Consider the following 20589-nt stretch of genomic DNA (forward strand, 5'->3'; position numbering starts at 1 on the left):
GCAAAAAAAAAAAAAAATCCCCCCCCCCCCCCGCCTCCATACACGCACTGCCTGCAGATCAGCCCTTTTAAATAGATGCTAGCTCTGTCAAAGAACCAGGTACAGTTAACTTGTAACTTGAAAGAAATGAAAGATCTAAAATTGTAGAGATGTCAACATATGGCTAAAATGCAAAGGCATTTCCAATCCAGAAGCTAAAGTAAGAGTGCAGCATTTTTCAAGAGAAGTAAGTACAAAGTATTAAATACTGGAACTTCTTCATCCAGAACATTTCTCTAAATATCCACAGCCTGGATGTGGCATTCAGTGTAAAAGCTCATTGATGCAAAGCCCATTATTAATTTGTTTTACAAAAGTGCCAAGCTAAGTGCACCCGTAGAAGAATAAGATTTGGATGATTTGCTTAGTAGAAATGTGAAGTTCACAGCTGGGAAGCCCTATATTCTGTTCAGTATAAGCTAAAATATTTATACCATTATCTCAGTATACAGAAAAACAATGACTGCACAGATAAGCCATGCTGTTTCTTTACAACAATAAAATGAGATACAGACTTATAATGGGATCCTTGAGATATTACACTTAACAGCAGTATAGTGAAAAACGATCCTTTCCCTTTTCTTCTGTTCCTTTCACACTGTAATTCCACAGTATACAAAACCCCTATTTAAGTCTCCTAACCTTGATAAGGACTTGATCCCACTCTCATTCAAGTCAATGGAAAAAGATCTCATAATTAACCTCAAAGACGCATGACTGAGGTACTGAGTGGCAAAGTTACAGGATAGTATTGTAATAATTTATTCGTGAAAACACTAGGGGTTTTTTTTTCATAATAGGGGGGAAAAAAGCTTTTTTTCTTATGATAGCAAATAGACCTAGCTTTGTCTAAAGGTCAACCATTTCTGCTGAGAATGCACGACACTGAGACAGCTCTCACATCCTCCCCACTCCAGGCATTTGCTGGGGTGATAGCCACAAGGGACTCTACAGAAGTTACAAATGCATTTATGCTTTCAAAGGGGGAAAGGAAGGAATTAAAAAAACCTATCTGAGGTTCTGCCAATGTTGCATGCCACCTCTTTCAAATACCTTAAATACAGCCTGGCATAGGAGTGTCTCTCATCGCTAGAAGGACTTCAAATGCCAAACAAATCCCTTGACTCACTGTGTCAAACCCCAAGGGAAGCATTTGCCAGCAGGAAAAATAGAAACAAGAATGCCAAGGGTTAAAAAGTTAAGTCGGACTGATTCAGCATTCAGATCAAACGACTACAGTTCTTCCTAGATTATTAACGAGCGCTCCAAGCAACCGGGGGGCTCTGACGCAGACAAGAACCTGCACATCACAGGCATTCCAGGAACCCTCGTTTGTCTGCACTGGAACAAAACCTCTGCAAAATATGTGCACCCTCCTGATTTAAAAGCATGCCGTCTCTCGTTGCCTCTCTGTCCACACACATGCAAAAGACTGTTGGGCACAAAATACTTCCTTCATCAAGGTTATGATCAGCAGAGCTTTTTCCTGAAATTCTTTCAAATCTTTTAGCATCTGTAGTAATTTTTTAAAAAGCTGTTCTAACAAATAATATTGCACGCAAAAAGCCCATCTTTCACAACCTTAACAGACAACCAAAACAATGAAAAACCAAAATAGAGACAAGAGACATCAAGTCTTCTCACCAGCCACAAATTCAAATACAGCTTTTTGGAGATGGTGGAAGGAATACAATGATGCTTCAAGCAATGGTAACAGGATCTTGTTAGTTCAAATGGAAAGGGAAGGGCTTTTTTAACTGAGCATAAAACATGCGTGGGGAATACTAGCAAAAGACAAAGGACATGTGAACCATACATTTCAGAAAGACAAAGAGTCAATGCCATCCAACTTTCCTTTTACTTACAACTGTTTAATAGCCAATTAATAAAACCTGAAACACATGGATAACCGCGTCCAAATGTAGCAGATTAGAAACAGCAATTTTATCCACTGTGGGTACTTAGGGAAAAAAATCCCCCATACTTTTTGAAATGCAAGCTCAATGTCTGAAGTTATTCAAAACTGCTAATTTCTGAATCCTTCTTCCAGACAGAATGGCCCTTATCATTAGGCAGGTGGCAGACATTCCTGCAGATATCAAAAGTTGTCTCTATGGTATCTAGAAATAAACAGTCCCCATATGAAGTTTTAAACTGGCCTGAGTATTCCTCATGTTGTCAGTACAAACACCACACCTTCAATGGACAGCTGAATTTTCGGGGGCAGGGGTTGGCAGGGTGGGGAGATAATAATGGATTTATTACTGTAACATCTCACAGAAGAAAGTTTTAAGCCTTAAAAGGAAGCCAGCTTGAAATATAGCCAATTAAAAAAAAATAGCAATTCAAGGTAATTTCAGACCCAATATTCACCCAAGTCTTCTGGCAAATTCCTTGTGGTTTTAGGATCACTTCCTATAGCCACCTTTCCCTGCTGTTCTCAAGACCTGCACAAGCATGTTGGGGCAGAGGAAAAGAGAAGTGACCAGTTCTCCAGAGAAAACCATCAAGATGACCATGACCTTGACTTCATATTGTGCACATGTAAATGATTAAAAAAAAATCAGCCAGAAAGTTGCTTGGCACTAGTGTAGTTCCACTACCAATCAGCTGTGTTTCCTACAGTAACAGAAGGTAAAATAGAGTTTAGCATAAGTAGGGATTTTTCAGTTAAGAGTGTACATTTAAGAACAGTCTTACCAAAAGTAACTTCTCCTTTGCCAGTCTTGTCAAACAGCTGAAAGGCTACTATGAACAATGCATCTGGAGCACAGAGGACTGATTCAAATGCCACAAACTCTTGAAAGGATATCAACCTAAGGGGTGAAGGAAAAAGAAGAGCTATGAATCCACTTGCTTGCAGAAAAATGAAATACAGTATAAGATAGATTATACAAAAGAAATAATATCAGAACCGAAATGTGTACAAAATGTTATCAATCGGGATTAAAGTTTATCCTAAAATACCCTATCAATCACCAACACTGTCAGGAGGCCTTTCTATCGCTAGATGGAAATGACTGTTGAACAAGGAACTATTCCTCTCAGCAAGTCCCAACAGAACATAAAATACGCAAAGCGCTCAGCGTGGCTACTCACCTCAGCTTTAATATCTAACTGAACTGCCCTCTGGGGGAGCCTACCTCCCTCCGCTGGCAAGACAGGGAGCCAATACAGATATGAGTAACTTCCCTCAAGACTCAGTACTTAAGGCTTTTGTAAAGCAAATCCATTCAAGACCTACACGCTGCCACTCACTTCAGAAGGAACCGATCAGAAGGCGTTATCTGTTTGCTAGCAACTTATTAGTCATCCATCGCAGCCCTCCAGTCCTGCGTGTCGAAAAAAAAACGCTCTTCCCCAGCCCAAGAGCAGTTTATTCAAATTCATCATTACAGCCAGGTTCCCAATACGCAAGTGCAGTAGCAGAGCGGAGATAAAAGCAGAGGTGCCCTTCCTTAAGTTAGTTGATAAGCAGAAATACGTAATTAGACAACTTGGCATTGTTTCCAGGGGTAGATTTGATACAGCAAAGACCTTGAGCAGTTCTAATTTCTCCGGGTCACACCCAAGAGCTCAAACGGAGATCAAACTCCTATACTTAGAGGCAAAGGCCAACCATTCTTCTGTTTTGCTACTTTAATGCCTAGGTTGTACAGCTTAAAATCATCTTCAAATGTGTGACTGCAGGGCCTGCTGGCAGTCTGGGAGGTTTAAGATTGCCTTCTCCCAAGGCTGCTTAAGTCAGCATAGCAAGCGCGTAGCTTTAATGGGTTCACATGGCAGTAGCTGGGGAACAAAGATTTATTTCTGAGAAGCACAAAATTCAGCATAACAAATGTCAAGAAACACACACAAAAGCAATTTATTTTTTTTTCTTTTAGAAACTAATTGTATCCTTAGGACTTTCCTCAAAATGACCCTGAAGCCAGTTCAATGAAAACTCCCCCTCAGTATATAACAGCAATAACAGTGAAGAACAAAGTGTTTGAACAGGTTGGAAAAGACATTCATTCCATCAAGTTATGATGACACATGACTATGCAGCAATTTCCAGCCACCCTGCCTTTAAGGAATTAATTTCAAGTCACACAGAAATGTGCTTGCTGCACGTCAGCAGCCAAACATCCACAGGGTAACAGAAGCTGATTCCCACGAAGAACACGAAAACACAAGAAGATGAACAAAAGAGGGCATTAAAAAAAAAGCATGGCACAGAGAAGGCCAAAAAGCTGTTCTACTCTACTGCCCTCAATATATATGCCCTAATAAAAGTAAAGGAAAACATATGTAAAGTCAGAAATAGTCTAACAAATAATTAGCTCTGGGAACTTGGCACCACAGGTTATTATGTAGTGTGAGAAATAAATAAAAAGAAACCTCCTCAGGTATTCTTAATATTAAAATCACAATTGATGATGCCAGTAAACCTGTAAGCATGCCTTAAGCTTTACTGGCAAAGAAGCCAACGACTTGCTACATGTGCACACATTAGTACATAGGCAGGCCACAGAGTCGTTTATCTTAAGCTCCTTGGGAGCTCTCAGTACTCCCCACTGTTAAGACACAGAATACACAGACACTCAGTCTTTAAATGGAAGAAAACTTCTCTCTCTCCCAAGCCAAAAAAAAAATTTTTAAAAATGCAACATTTCCTTCAATTTCAAACCAATATACCACAACCTACTTAGTTTTGCATTTATGTATATTTATTGTTACTATGTGACTTACAGGCTATAAAAGCTCATTATTATCCATTATTATTGGTTACATACCTGACAACTTCTACAACAGCAACCAGATACAAAGCACTGAATTCTTCTGTCCCAAAGATTATAAAGCCCACACACAGAAAGAACAGAATAGACAGCAGGCGACAAGACTCTAGAATAGGATTGTTTAGAATTAAAAATGTAAAATCTCTGCCAACACCATTTTGATAAAGCCGCTTTTTGTGTGAAACAACAACCAGCATATGTCCTTACCAACAGACCCCAGCACAGTGATGAGAGCACAGAAAAGAAATACAGCACCTATCCGGGCAGAATCCTAGCACCATGCTAATAACATATTCTATTAGGCCTGGATTTGATTAAAACTTCCCATATTAACACTGCTACAAGATTTTATACTGGTAGAAATATTCTTTGTCAGTACTTGCAAGTAATAAATCCCCCTAATAAGTCAGAGATAGATGCTTAAAATAACCCCATATCCATTTTTAAAAAAATTATTCATAGTACTAGGAAGATTAAAAGTGTACAAATTGTGTGGTTCTAGCCAGACTATTAAAGAAGAGACATTAATATCTGCTGTGCCAGCTGAATTCAAATTAACCCAATTTTTACATGTTAATTAAACCAGCTATTTTCTTCTTATTGTATTTTTGCTCCCTAAGTAGACTAGCCTGCTAGTGATTCCCAACAGATCTATTCTAACAACAATGACGTATTCATTTACTTCTATTATGACCATACAATACAGTAACTGAGCAGTAATTTTTCACAGTCAATTACACGTGTGATTCTTAATGCTTAAAGATGCTGAAATAATGTGTACTACATAGCCATATGCTCACTTCTCTATACTGCACAAGGGTAGTTGCCTGGGTAACACATTTTCTCTCTGGTTTAGCATCACCCTTTTGGGTTTAGCATAACCCTTCACTGAATATCATTAGGTGTCATTAAACAGTACATATTAACACGGACTTCAATATAATACTTAAGAGTTATTTTATCTAACTAAACAAGTACTCATTTGTGTTACAAAAGCAGAGAAAAGCCTAGTGATTTTAACAGTGAGAAGAGAGGAAGCTGAAATGTTTACAAAATTTTACTTCGGTCTTGAAGATATCCTACCCAACTGGTCAAAGTCTTCCTTCACCTTCACATCCTCATTAATATTGCCAACACTGCACAATTTATTCAGGAAGATTGAAAACCAGGTATTTTAAAAACATCCACACACAAGAAGCTACAGCCCAAACACAACAACTGAATACAGTGCAGCGAAATCGCTATTTACTACTCTCTCCTTTCCTCCATGCTGCTTCTTTTGGTGCTCACACCCATGAGTATCTGGGCACCACATAGACATGATACATTCCCACCAGAGAAAGTCCGCATGTAGCCATGCAAAGAAAAAAAGCCATTACCCACTGTAATAATACATACAAATGCAATGATGAAGAGGTTTCTTCAGAAATCAATGCATATGTTTTTACTGTATCAGCAATTTAAACATGATAACATAATGGGACACAAATTGAAGCTACATCTATTATTTTACGCTGCAACCTAGGTAAACTAAGTATAGTGTAAATTGGTGCATTAGAGGATAAATTTATATCCAATAATAATGGAAAATGCTGGCATTTCCAAGTGTTATTTTTGAACAGTTTGTCCTTTCTAAAAATAAAGCATACAGTATTTCTCGGTAAGTGTTAGTTACTACAGTCCAAACAGAGATGTGCAGTAAATACTTATTTTGTTAAGACAGATGTTTAAAAGTACAACAAAAGACTGAAAAACAATATGTAACAGTAAGGCAGGCTGGAAAATGCCTGGCCCATCGCTGATAGGCCTTGAGAAAGCCACTGTATTTTGGGGGAGTTTCTGATCCAGCTGAAGCCAAATGAAGCTTTTTTTTTTCAACTAAAATTAGGAATGAGAAGCCTACAGCTAGGAACCAGTCGAGGCTCTTAAGTCCATTCCATACGAACTACAGCCATGTGACATAACACTTAAAAATCTGTGTTATTACTGATCGACTACTTTGAAAGGAGTCTCTGGCCATCGACAAGAAAAGCATTTCGTTTTCTTAAAGGAAACCTTAAAAAGATGCCTCCCTAAGAGGACAGAAGGAAAGCCTACCTCCAAACAACCCTACGCCCTGACTTAAGATGGAGGCAAAACTTGCTCCCATGGCAACAGATATTCACTGAACACAAGGGTCTGCTGTAAGAGGTCTCGTACCTTTGTCACACCACCAGCTACTCCTGGAGATACCCTTGAATCCTTAATCTCTTGGCAATGCAAAATCTGTGGTAGAGCTACATGAGAGATTTTGACCACAGCAACCACAGTGAGATTCTACATAGGAGCTACTGTTCTTTACACTTCACACTCAGGACTTCTTCAGTTCTGGTCTAAGCAACCATTTGATCACCTATTTGCTCTGCTCAGAAGCTCTCACACTGCCTGCTTTTCACCCATGTGTCTGACTTACCCATTTTTGTATTTCTCACTGATTACACTTGCTACCTATACCCAACTTCTCACCAAAATCAGGAGTTAAAAAACATTTTTAAAAGTGCTAGGAACAACCCCGGTGATTCTGGGCTCAGACTCTTGGCAAAGAGTGGTCATGCTCACCAGTCATGAAGAACAGATGCTTCAGAGCAAAACTGGGATCCAAGACAGTGGAAAAATGCTTCTAGAAATATCCTAGCAGTATTTTCAGAGCCGCACTACTTTAAGCCACTAACGCTATAACAAAATTAACTTGTCATTGCTCTTGCAAGCTACCTTTGATTTTATACTAGAAATAGAGCTGAATTATTGAACAGACTCTCATGACCTTTACACGTGTAAGTCTCTAAACACTGACCAGTCTATTAAAAATGAACACTAACAAAAGCAGTTTTGTAATTCACTTTAAAACTAGGAGCTCTGAACTGCCAAGTTGGAAAGAATTCAACATGAGAAGGCCAGTAGGTCTTATTGCCATTCCTAGGAGATTTCGTTCCTGGAACCAAAAAGCAAGTGACCTTTGCTTCAGACGATCATGCTGCAAATTACTTTATACACCACTAGAACAAGGTACAGATGCCTGGCCACATGGCAAAAAATGCTACAATGCCAGGTTAGAGAGAGATGAATGCTACTCACTTTCTGAACTTTTTCCATTCTTTCAAATATTAATGTACCAGCTAAACAAGAAGACAGCCTGAATACCAGAAGAGACTCTCCAAAGACATGCTAGGAACATGCAGTCCCCTGTCACTGCACTGTCCGGACGGCAGAAACAGTCCTTACCCATGGCAGAAAGCAGCAATTAGAAGCCTCAATACTACACCGCAAAACTCCTGCAAGCTCATGCCAAGTTATGAAATCCCAACTTGTCAACAAGTTCACATAGGCTACAGTTTTACATTTTGCTCTTCCTGACAACAGCTTCTGCTTGTGAGGGAGATCCAAATCACGAGGTATGGATTATACTCTCAACCTTCTTATTACAAAATGGATTTGAAGTCGTGCAATTTGGAAATGCCATTTTTGCAGGCATCAAACCAAGGAAAGAAATCTGAGAAATGTTTAATGTTTTCAGTCAAACGCTATCTGAAGCCACCACTTTCTTGCTGCCATCATGACAATGTTACCAATATAACCTTTTACAGAATTCTCTTACCAGGGGTAACAATCATCACATTAACTTGTCTGCAAGGTTTAAGGTGTCCGGCTGCCAGATACATGAGGCTGGCTGAGCAGAAAAGAGAGCACAGAAACTATTGCAGAAGTTCTCAGTTATGCATGCATCTGTTCCCTAGGAAGCCTGCATTCTCTAGTCATGCTTTATTTATCTCACATTTTACTCTCTGCAACCACTGATATGAGTCATGCCTGAAGTTTTCTGGTTTCTAAAAATGCCACAACTACAGACTTTAAGTCCATAGCTAATTATTCTAAAGTTTCTCTAAAGATACTTTAAAGGCAGGGTTCAAAAAATGCATTCATATGGGTGAAGAGACAGCTTGCCTGGGCAAGTACCAAAAGCAAAAGCTAGGATTTCATTAAAGAAGGGGGGAGGAAGATGGAGGGGTAGCTAATCTTGCCTATTGGCAAAGTCAGCCTTTCAAATGCAAACCATGTGCAACCAACTTCACTGCTGTCTTCCCAAGATTGCAGAGTGGCTCCCTAAATACCTTAGTTGCTACTCCTCCCTCATAAGGGAAAGAACAGTGGCAAAAACCTTTAACAGTGCTACAGCAAAACAAAGCAGGGGCACTTTTTTCTACGATCTCTTCCTACACCATCTAAAGTTATTTTGGATTGCTGTTTGAATGTGTTTGTGACAAACAGATAAAGTAAACAGAGACAGAAAGACTCATGGAAGGAAAGGAAAGGAGTTAGGGAAGCCAGCCAAAAAACATGAAAGGTTCAACGAATTAAAAATACACAGTAGGCAGAAAATGGGTTGCTCAGCTAAATGGTACATGCAGCCCAACACATAGTTTCTACAGTATCCACTTAAAAGATACTGTATTCCTTTATGTATCTGCAGGCAAAAAAACCAGCAAAACCCCAAAACAAACCCCGCCACCCTCTGGGATCAGACTGTTTTGGAAGAATGGGTTTGTATTTTTTAAGTGAACAACATAAAAAGAAAAAAAACACAAAAAAACCACTTACCCATCTTTTGTCTGATCCACCACACCTGCAAGGAGCTGTACAGTGCTTGCATTAGGCAAACCATCTCCAATTATCTTCAGGTACCGTGTGACGAAGTCATTCGGAGACATGAAGAATTCGCCGTTCTTCTCCACACTTGCATACTGTTAAATGAATACAATATTTAGTGCCTCAAGTACATCCTTCTCTAGCTATTTATTACCACTACCCATAGTTTCCAATCAGGAGCAGGCTTACGTTACAGCAGATGAGACAGTTCTGCTCTGAAGAACCTACAACCTACACCCCAACAGGAGAGAGTGAGTGGGGAGTTACTGGAGCAGCTGAAGGCTTGGCTTCCCAGCCAGATGAGTGGCAGATACACAATTATTTGTTTATCATGTCAACAATTTCTCCATGGCAGTCTAGAAAGAGTTAATACTCCAGTACCACATGTTTTCTTGAAATTGAACAGGAACCACAGGTGCGAACACCTAAGTGGCACCTCCAGCCCACTAAAAACTATAATAGCAACACGATACTCCAGCATATTTTATCTGAGATGGCTCCTTTGGGAGGAGAAGGTAGGTTTACACCTGTGAAGTGACTTTACAGTGCTAGTGGAGTAGATGATCCCACAAGAGTGTCCACCCGGGGGTGCTGTTCTGGAGGAGCTCCACCGCAACACCTTCAGCCATGGCTGATCTACAAGCAAAGGAGAACCTACCTCCTTGGCTGAAGGGCTGAAAGGAGGCCAGAGAGTAAGCACTTGCAGAAAAACATAAGAGCAAGCAAGAACCTGGACACTTCAGCATACTGCAGAAACAAGAAAAGGGGTCCAAGACCTTACCAAACACAGCCAGCATACATTACTCCTGCTCTATACCATAGTTACTGGCATAGTACTCCAGAAACAGCACCTGGGAGCAAATACACTTGGGTCTGTCAAGGGAAGCCTCCAGTAACATGTTAAATATCAAGGAAAGGGAATATTAAAATATTTTGAAGATAATACGTAAATAAATATAATTGCCTTTGTTACCACCCTTACCCTGATTCCTCAGTCATCCCTCAAAGTTTAAATCCCTCATTTTCTGTAGAAGGATAAACTTGAAACCAACACTAAAAATGTTTTTCAAGGAAAGGGAAAGGATAAGGACAATAATTAGGAGGAAAAGAAATCCCAGGCAACATTTACAGAACCATGAGTTTGCTTTAAGGGAAACAGGTCTGTCTCTGGATAAGAAATGTGCACTGGTAACAGGAAAGCAACTGTTAATTTCTTCTTTTTTAAGGTAAGGTAGGATGATAAACCATTGCTGCATCTCCCCACAGAGCATTATCCACACTAAAGCAATAAATACATTAGAGGCCTATTGCTATTTCGTAGCGTACTTCAGACACGTGTTTTGGTTTACACTGCTGTGGCTCTGCTAAGGGAAGGAAACTGCCAGTTTTCATTTCACAGAGCCACACTGGTGCCTGCAGAGTACCTTTATGCCTGCTGTAGGCATATAACTCTCAGAGGGATGCCAAAGTGTAACAGTAAGTAGATTATTTTATTCTAGTGCTATATAAATACAGTCTTCAGGTACAGCAATATCTTCAGGAAACAAGGCTTCAGAGAAGCAAGCCCAAACAAAACATAACTTGCTTTGGCATCTATATATTGGTTAGCATTTAAGGATTCATGTTTCAATAGACACTGTTCGTAACACAAGCTTTCTGGTTGATACACTGCAAGGAATTTTCAATTGTATACTTTTATAAGAACTAGCAGATCAATTGATTTCAATGTAATCATTTGCAGGGAGACAGAATCTTTCAGAATCCCAGTCTCAAAAACTTTTAACACAGCTGCTATTGAGAAACAAATCAAATAAGTCAGACAGCCTATGCTTCTATATTTCATTTTTTTCTTCCAGGCTAACCCCCTGCTAGGGCACTCAATAACAGAAAACAGCACAAGGTTTCAGTGTCCCCCTGTTTCTTGTCACTGTGTATCACTCAAGTGTATTTGAAATCCAATCACGTACTCTATACTACATATAGAAAATGACCTTGGAAAATGTCAGCTTGATCACTTTGACTAAAATCTAATCTCTTAGGGGTTATGGTAGAAGACTTAGAAAAAGTAGAGTTACTCTTGAAATTATCATAACAAAAAGAGAAAAACATCAATTCTATTGGTTTTGGAGGAGAGACATTAAAAAATGGTTCTTTACAATTGTATTTTTCCCCACTTTGGCAATTATACCCACAGAGAATTTGATATTATACAATAGTACTTAATGGCTTTTTGGTAACTTATTTCCATACATTTTAGATAGTCAAGAATTAACCAGTTCAACCCCATTTTAAATAAGATTTGCAAACATTTTACTGGGGGTTTGATGTATTAAAAATGCTAAAAGTTGACTGTAATCAACTGTATTTAAACTGATATCTTCGTATTTATTTCTACACAGTGGCTACCATTCCTACCTGGGAATCGTAATTTTTAATTCTTAACTGAAGTAGAGAGAATGGCTGTCAAGTTATTTTCTAAGTGAAGATCCCACAATCTCCAGAAGCAACTGGATTGGCCTCACTACTTACAATCATCTGAAGCGGCCTAATTAACACTTTGGCCATTGCTTATCTGTAGAGCACAAAACAACATCCCGTATTCACTCATCCTTTTTCCTTCTCAGTAGTAAGCGGCACGACAATTTCCGTATTACACTGAACAAAACATTCAGCTCGTATTTCATTACTCTGCTTATTGAGAACCCTTCTTTAAGTAGAAGGGGAAGCAGAAACGGATGAAAAAGGAGCTGGAGGTGGTATTTGGCGTGCTCAACCATGACCCATTCAATCCATCAAAACTGAAAGCTGAGAGGGCTACAATCTTCAGAAATGCAAGAGAGGTGAATACCCACAGGCAGGTAGGTAACAATTTTCACACCATCAAACCAACCAGCCAAACCAACCAGCCCCCTCAGCACAGCTGAGCACTGCCTCACATTGCAGGAGGGACCAGGCTTCTCTCTACCGTATTTATTCCCTTCCTCAATGCTCCCATCTTCTTGGGTCAACGGTCTTCTCCCTGCCTGCCTTTTCAGCTGCCTTGCTCCTGCTCTTCAAGCATTTGCCTCTGAAAATCCCACTATCCTATTCGTTTTCAAGAGTCTTTTTGCTCTCCTGACAGACACAAGTTCCAGGACTTAATAAGTTAAATCCTGGCTTTCTTAACTGAAAATCTTATTTCAGAGCTATAAATACTGACAGTATATGATAAAACTATAAATACTGGCAATATACATAGTGACACCTACACATATTGTTAATAATAGCTCACAAGGGACAATGGAAAACATGCTAAGAAGTGCATGGAGAGTGGGGCATGATGCTGGAGAGAGGGGAGGTGGAGGGAGGAACTTGGAAAGGTAGGAGCTCTCTTAGGCACTCAACCCCTTCATAAAAATAATTCGGATACAAGAGCTCCCTGTAGCTCTGCGGCACCCACCTCACATATATTCTCCAGACCCACCAATTTCTGTACTCGTTTTTCATACCAGACTACCAAACTAACACAGATACCATACTCATAAATCTTAGAATTGTTTAGGTTGGAAAAGACCTTTAAGATCATCATCAATCTTTAAGATCATCTTAGGGACGTTAGGAATAATTATTTAAATTTAGGAAATGGGTCAAAGCAAGCCATATTCCAGCAAAACACTAAAGAACACTTCTCTCAAATATACAAGTACACGAGTCATTTCACTGCTTGCACACTTCTACCGCAGGGAAACACAGAAGGAATTTTAGTGAAATAATAAATATGGCTGCCACTTCACAAGGGGAGCTTCCAAACACTTCTACAGATTAGAGAAGAAGAGATAACCCTGAAGGAAGGAAGGAAGCAAGGATGGGAGAAGAAAGTTTACCAAATGGTCTAACAGCAAGGTGTCTACACGAACATTTTCCCATGTGTAGGAACAATATTGAAACTCCCACCCCATTTTCCGAACAATGCGGGTTTTTTTCTAAGATAGTAATACTTCTTCTGAGTCAATACAATAATCACTCAGGAATGTATCTGACTTCTTGGTGAGCATTGTTCAATTCTGATAATGGTATTTAAGTCTAACATGGTAATAATACAGTGAATGATTAATGGTTGGAAAAACTATCAAGAGTTGTATGCTGCAATAAAGGAGCAAAAGATATGAAAAATTTAAGCAGAAAGAGTAAAATATTTACTTTATACATACCTTCAAAAATATTGTTTTCAACTCAGCTGGATCAGCTCTCTTGGTTAGAGCCACCTACAAGTAAATACAATTACATTAATATGCATAATTTATACAAAAGATGTCAAAGTGTCATTTAAAAGGAAGAATTCAAACCACAGAACAAGTGATGAAAATAAATGTTCACCTTAGATAAATTAGGTACTGCTTTTGCTGGCCATGCTTATTTTACTCATTTCACATTTACACTATGTTATTCATCTTTTTTTTGGTAACTGCTTCCCTTATGCAACCCTGCAATTCTTAAACAAGCACACATTAACAAGTCATAAAGATATTCAAGTATCGAATCTTTTCAACATACCTCTCTGCTGGGATTCGGCATTATACCATCTTTACCATACAGATTTTTATACTTCCAGCATCTCTCATCTAAGGATTTCAGAGCACCATATGCAGCCCCCAACTGATAGATGGCAAGAATAAAATACTCAGACTTACAGACTTGTCCAAGAAAGCAACTCCCAAGAAGACTGAATTCCAATGTAATTATTTGGTTTACTGGTACTTCTACCTCCTACTTCCAACATTTTAAACTATTTAAACTTACAGTGTAGACCTTTTTGATGAGGAAATTCAGAGAGCACTGTATCTAGATTTTTCTACCAATCAGATAACTAGCCAGTTCCAACTAAAATCTAAGTTACATTTATCACCACAAAGTAATTAGATTTTTTTTCCCACAACACTGATTTAAAAAATATTCTATATCCACTATGGAGTAAGCCCATCAGTATTTTCCTTGTTGACATGCCATGCCATCCATTGGCTGCTTTTGGCAATAAGAGGATTCATCCCCTCAGTCTGTGCCTGCTATAGAGTTTCCCTTTCTTTCTTCAGGTTTCTTTGATAAAATCTTGCTTGCCAACATACCAACCACCATCCGATAAGTCAATTCAGTACATCAATCTCTAATAAATCTCTAATAAATCATTTTCTAATAAAAAGTACTTTGCAAGCAAATGTGGGTTTTCAAAAAACTTGTCAAAAATCTCTGTAATGGGGAATAAACAGCCAAAGGGCAAGACATAAAATCTTACCCTCACCTAAGAATTAAACATCAGAAACATTATCAATAAAACATGACTACCTACTTCCTTGACTCTCCAGAGCAACGGTAGACTGTAAAGGCGAATGTGACTGCAAGTGCATTTCTAGTAGCACACTAGACTACTGCAGAAAATGTTAGTAGTTTGCCTAAGTCTGTACAACAGCATTACATCCCTCACATGTACACGTAATGAAGAATCTTTAGTAAGTTTTTCCTCACCCTAAATGGGTCATTTAAAAACTAAAAGAAAAAAGACAAAAAAAAAAAAAAACCACCACACAAAAAAAAAGCCCCAGAGTATTTTAAGAAAAGCATATGAATAAGGTTTCGTATAAAATTTTACTAGTTTTTTTTAAAAGGGAAAAACCAAACCTGAAGTTATGCTAGGACTCAACTGACAGAGTCCACAGCTGGAGTCCCAATTCTGTGTTTGCACAGAAATCCATGTGGAGGCAGTTGCAAAAAATCAAAGTGTAATTGTGAAGCTGGGAATCTAAAATTCTGTATTTTCTAAAGTGCAAGCTGTCCTAAACGTAATCACTGTGTAGTAAGCAGAGATTTACTTTAACCCTATTTGTAAAAATCTAGTACTCTAGAGCATTTGGGAACTTCGTGGAAAAAAAAACAACCCAGCATTTCTATACTGCTGCAATGCAGAATCTTGCCACTATACACACAAATAAAAGACACTTTAAACATCTGTATCCATTAAAAATATAACTGGTATCACACTTAATCTGCCCTAAAGTTTAAATTTTATACTGTCCCAGAAATCTAATCCTAAAAAAAACAGGGATAAAAGAACGAAGGAAAAGGGTACATGCCGATGGCTGAACTTCCACTCATTTTCCTTTGGTTTCACTGACATTAACCATCTTGGGAAATTCGGGACACAAAATGTGCTCACAGTCCAGCTGCCACTTTTCAGGCTCCTTTTGATTATGGGGAGATTTGGTTGTTTGGGGTTTTTTTTACAGCAAGTTTCTTTCAAACCACATACTGAAAGCCAGGCTGAAGCCGGCCAGGTCAATGAACACACAGCAGCACTGCAGACCAGCAGCCCAAGCAGAACCTGCAGACCACGGCTTCCCTGTTTCCCGCAGTCTACTTCCACACTCTTCCATTTCCCAGGGAACAGGAGAGGAAAGGGATGGTTAGAACTGCGTAATGTTCATGTGTCTCCCCCCAGTCTCCATTCTGAAAGGTCTATTCAATCCCAAGCAAGGAAAAGAGCCTCTATTACGTTATGTCACAGCTTCAGGAGGACCAATGCTAATGCAGCCATACCAGTGCTAAGAGGAGAAGCATTTAATTCAGCCTTTCATCCAGCCCCAGCTGTGGGCAAAGCTGAAGCTGCACACACACAGACACAAGAACTGATCCTGATGACAGGCGTTACTAGCAGATTCCCCTTCTGGAAAAGGTCAAAATATCACTTTCAATACCATTCTGAAAATTGTTCCCAGTTATGTTAGCAGTTGAAGGTGGGCTAAGTAACCTGATGCCAAGGCTGCAAGCCAACAGGTAGCATGCCTGATGAAAAGTGACCCACAGACACAAGCTGCTGCTGCTTCAGTCAACTCGGGTGATATTCACTGACTTTCTGGGCTTAGGTGATGTGTTTTGTTACTGGAAAGACTTCTCCATTTCACTCTATCTTCTCTCCATAAAGACCAAAACCAGCCTGAGATAAAACCATCAATGAGCTGGTAGGCATGACATCTCTCTTAATTGTCCAAGGAAGCATTTGATAAAGCAGATCTGAGGGAAATAATGTTTTTTACTGCTCTTTACAAAGACATGCTTTGTAACAGACACTAACACTTTTAAAAAAACCCCAACTTTTATTAAATAAGGTTCAGTGAATAAAGCTCTCCAACAAACAAAGCTTATTTAAAAAAAAACAGGAGACAACATGGAGTACAGAAACTGAAACGCAGGATTATAACAAAGTCAGGGCACACCACAGAAAAGACCGGGGTAACATACAGAAAATGTCAGCAGGGATTTTCATTCCTAAAGTAGATACTTGAAACTTTCAGCCAACATAACTATGTGTCTATGTGCATTATACTGTACGATGAAGAACCAGCCAGCACCACACATCTCAAGCAATATAAGAAATTAATTTAAAAACACTGAATCCATCCCATTAGCAATGATGTTCAGCAAAGGGAGACAGAGGGTGCACAGCGAAAGGAAAAGCTCTGCAAGTGAGGGGCAATAACACATGGGTTGATTTGCACACCAGAGCTGTTCATATCCTCAGACTCCCTTGTACCTTGATCATAATTTCAGTCCATTTTCTCCAGCAGAACTCTTTTCTCCTGTTGACTTATGCTCGATTTACACTGACATCCATTTTCAGTCTCACTTCCACCTTCAACAACAAATGCAAACAGACTCTTCCCAGAAAAATGTAACTGTACAATGCAAGAAAACAGAATCCACTGGGAATCAAAGAAAACTGTATTACATTTCTAATCAATTCTATTAATATATGTGTCATACACAAGGCAGAAGGAACAAGTTGTCAGATGGTATCTGATATCAAAAGATATAAAAGGACGAATAAAAGTAGTGAGTGTGCTCCACCCAGCAGAATCATAGAATCATAGAATGCTTTGGGTTGGAAGGGACCCCTAGAGGTCATCTAGTCCAACCCCCCTGCAATGAGCAGGGACACCTTCAACTAGATCAGTAAGAACAGTAAAGAATAACAACATGGGTGGGCAATAGGGGAAAAAGGCAGTGAGAAAATCAGAACTGATGCCAATATACCATTAACCTAATGGCAAATATAAAATGTCTGACCTTCTCACATTTAACGTAAAGATCACTTTAGTAACCACCATTTGGATAGAGTAGAAAGGTGATGGGGATCCAGAAACACTTGGGCATTGCTACAATATTCCAGAAAGTTTACTGGGACAACAGCAAGTCCTAACCAAAGAGAAAGAGACAAACATCTCAAATACTGTTTGTTCCTCATGGTTTAACCTGAATACAGCTCACGTGTGAAGGAGAAAGTTGATGGAGGTGAGGATGTCCCCCTCTACCTCACTATCTTTAAAAAACTCCTGACACCAAGCAGGTAAGATGCTGGAGAGCAGCCCTTCTCCAAGCAGCGAACCTGAGCCATGGCAGGGCTGCCTTGCTGCTGGGCACTGGTGAGCTCAGTCTGTTTAATTCTAGAGAACAACATCTACAGGCACTTACAGAGAGAAGATGTTTGCTGAAAGGCTTAACAAGAGATCACAAGCTCTAGTAGCTTCATGTGGAAATTAAGATTTTTTTTTTAAGTTTTTCCATTCTTAAACACAACTAAAGAACACAAGGTATTTGGCACCACTAAAAGACCTCAAATCAAGATTGAAACCTCATGTCTTCTAGAGGTATTCTTCAGTTTCATCACAAGTTATTGAGTCCACCTGTAAGACTCAAACACATGTGGCCCAGTTTATGTAAGAGGTCAGATTAGATCATCATAATGTTTCCTTCTGGCTAAAAGTATACATATACACTCAAAACGTGCGACTCCAAAGGAGATCAAGCCAGGGTTTGACCTTACATTCTTGTTTAAATGAGTGAATGCAATATCAGAAACCAGTTAAAGTGCAGTTACTGGCCAAGTTTGAACTCAGACCAGAAATCTATTAATGCTGTGTAAATCTGATGCTGAAACAACACCCCACTTTGTATTTCAATACAACTAACTTGCTTACATTGATGAGAATCACCTTCCTCCATTTTACACTAATACTACCACAAACATACACAATCAATTCTTCTAACCTGGCAACTTGCCTTGGTCACTCTCTCTCATCGCACATAGCATGGTAAGTTAGAAGTGTTCTGCATCAGCATCTGTCCAGGGCACCGTCTCCTGTTTCAGCTGCCCCAATAACCATTTTTGGTTAGCCCAACATGCTTTGGCATATTCTCACTTCAGCAAAAGCAGTCATTCCTGTTGCATGATGGAATCCAAGTAAAAGAATTTGACTGTGATCTGAAATGGAAAGCAATCTACGCAGAACTCAGCACCATGGTGAAGTTTGCGAGCAAGACATGTACCAGCTCACCAAGCAGGGAACCAGACAACTGCAGGGAGAGCTGGCAGAGAACACAGACCAAAAAGACCTTCTCGCCAGACCTCCCTAATGGTAAGCTAAGTATTTCTCCCAGGGAAATAAAATCAGATGGCATTTGGCCTATCTACCCAAAGCCTTAGGGTAAGGAGCACTGTAAGAGAAGCTGATAGCTACTAAGCAGGTACTTCTATCACATTCAGCCTGATCAGTCAGAACACAGTCAGCCTTGAGACAAAAACATTTATTTTCTAAAACCAGTTCTCATCCTCAGGGTCAAACGTTACATTTTGCAAAAGTGTAACCCTACACTAAGTAGCAGTTACTGTATTCCTTTGTCTAGCTAAGCTAAGAAAAAGAAATGTTATTAACACTAATCAACAAAGTCTTCTCAGATCCTACAAGCTAATTCAGTACGCAGAGCTACAGAATAAGCACTACTGAAACTAGACAGTTGTGCTGAGCCTACCCCACACATTGGTGAAGCAGAACAAAATTTCCTAGCTAACAGAGACAGCAAATCTCAAGCAAAGCTACTCGTGTCCATCTTCACTCTGCCACAATTACAAATCTCTGGGCAATTCCCGGTCCAGCTCCTGCACCATGGTAAGTGGAAGCCTCACTTTCCCGAGTGCATCAAAGCTAACAGACATACTTTATTGGGCAATTACCTGCTAGCTTTGATCCTGCTTTCAAAGTCCCAAAGCAAATGCAGCTGGCTTTTTCATAAGACAGTTCTCACACACAAAGATTCCCAATAAACCATAGTATTTTTGCATGCAAACTGTTTGGGGACCAACACACGGTTAGCAATTACATACACAGAGGAAAATCCTTATCCGGTTTGTCCAATGCTTCCAAGTAAGTACAGAAACAAAGGTGGGAGTAGTATATATCTTAAGGAAAATTGCTATGAGAATTTCCAAGAATAGCTAATTAATGCTACATAAAAAGACATTTAGACTGTGTACTTCTACAATTTTCCTACTTAAAGACATGGAAAACAGAAGGACCATAAAACTAGCCCGATACTAAGGTAAAAATAGCTAGCCAGTGTCATTGCTCAGCAAAATTGTTTAACCAAAGGAAAAAGCATCATACTGTGACCAATACTACCCACTCCAAACTTTAAGGATGTATCAGAAGATGGACTTAGGAACAAACTGGACTATTAGTTTGTAGTCAGCCTCTGGACTAGGACAAGGATGCAAGTGCTGTCATTCCTACAAGAAAACACGATACACTACACTACAGCAAGAAACCGAATGTGAAAACCAAGTCTTTGTAAAACAGAAATTTCTCTCCACTTTTCATGTTGCTATCAGAAAAAGCTCAGCTCTCCAATCGCTTTCTCTACCTAGCTATCATAAAGTGCTACTCTGCATCAGTCCACCTTCTTCCTCAAAGTCATATTCCCTACTGTCTCATAGCTCCTCTACAACAGGTTTTTACTCAGATGATCTTCAGGACTGTGATTCAAAGATACACAAGCAAGCTACTTTGCTATGGCCATTATGTAATATTAACATATGCCAATGTATCTCAGCAGACCAGAGTTTACCACTTGCTTAAAGAAATGCAATAATTACACACAAGATATATTAGGGGTTCTTCAATAAAAAAGTTTATTTCCAAATGAGTTACTAATGAGAATGGTCCAATGATATTGCCATCACCTTGGGAGTATTTTTCAAAAATACCCCCCCTCCTGCTCACCATAG

General features: G+C 39.4%; 1 protein-coding gene across 1 annotated transcript in view; it reads right to left on the minus strand.

The window, feature by feature from the left end:
- The window catches only part of SLC25A13 (solute carrier family 25 member 13), a 103577-nt gene that overhangs the window by 68159 nt on the left and 14829 nt on the right, over window positions 1–20589 (minus strand). The window contains exons 2-4 of the mRNA XM_009641993.2: window positions 13691–13744; window positions 9453–9595; window positions 2740–2855 (exon numbers count right to left, since the gene is read on the minus strand). Coding sequence (XP_009640288.1) covers window positions 2740–2855; window positions 9453–9562 — 226 coding nt within the window. The 5' untranslated portion in view covers window positions 9563–9595; window positions 13691–13744. The remainder of the gene's footprint in view (window positions 1–2739; window positions 2856–9452; window positions 9596–13690; window positions 13745–20589) is intronic.

Source organism: Egretta garzetta, unplaced genomic scaffold (assembly GCF_000687185.1).
Source record: "Egretta garzetta isolate BGI_Z169 unplaced genomic scaffold, ASM68718v1 scaffold30, whole genome shotgun sequence".
Classification (NCBI taxonomy): Eukaryota; Metazoa; Chordata; class Aves; order Pelecaniformes; family Ardeidae; genus Egretta; species Egretta garzetta.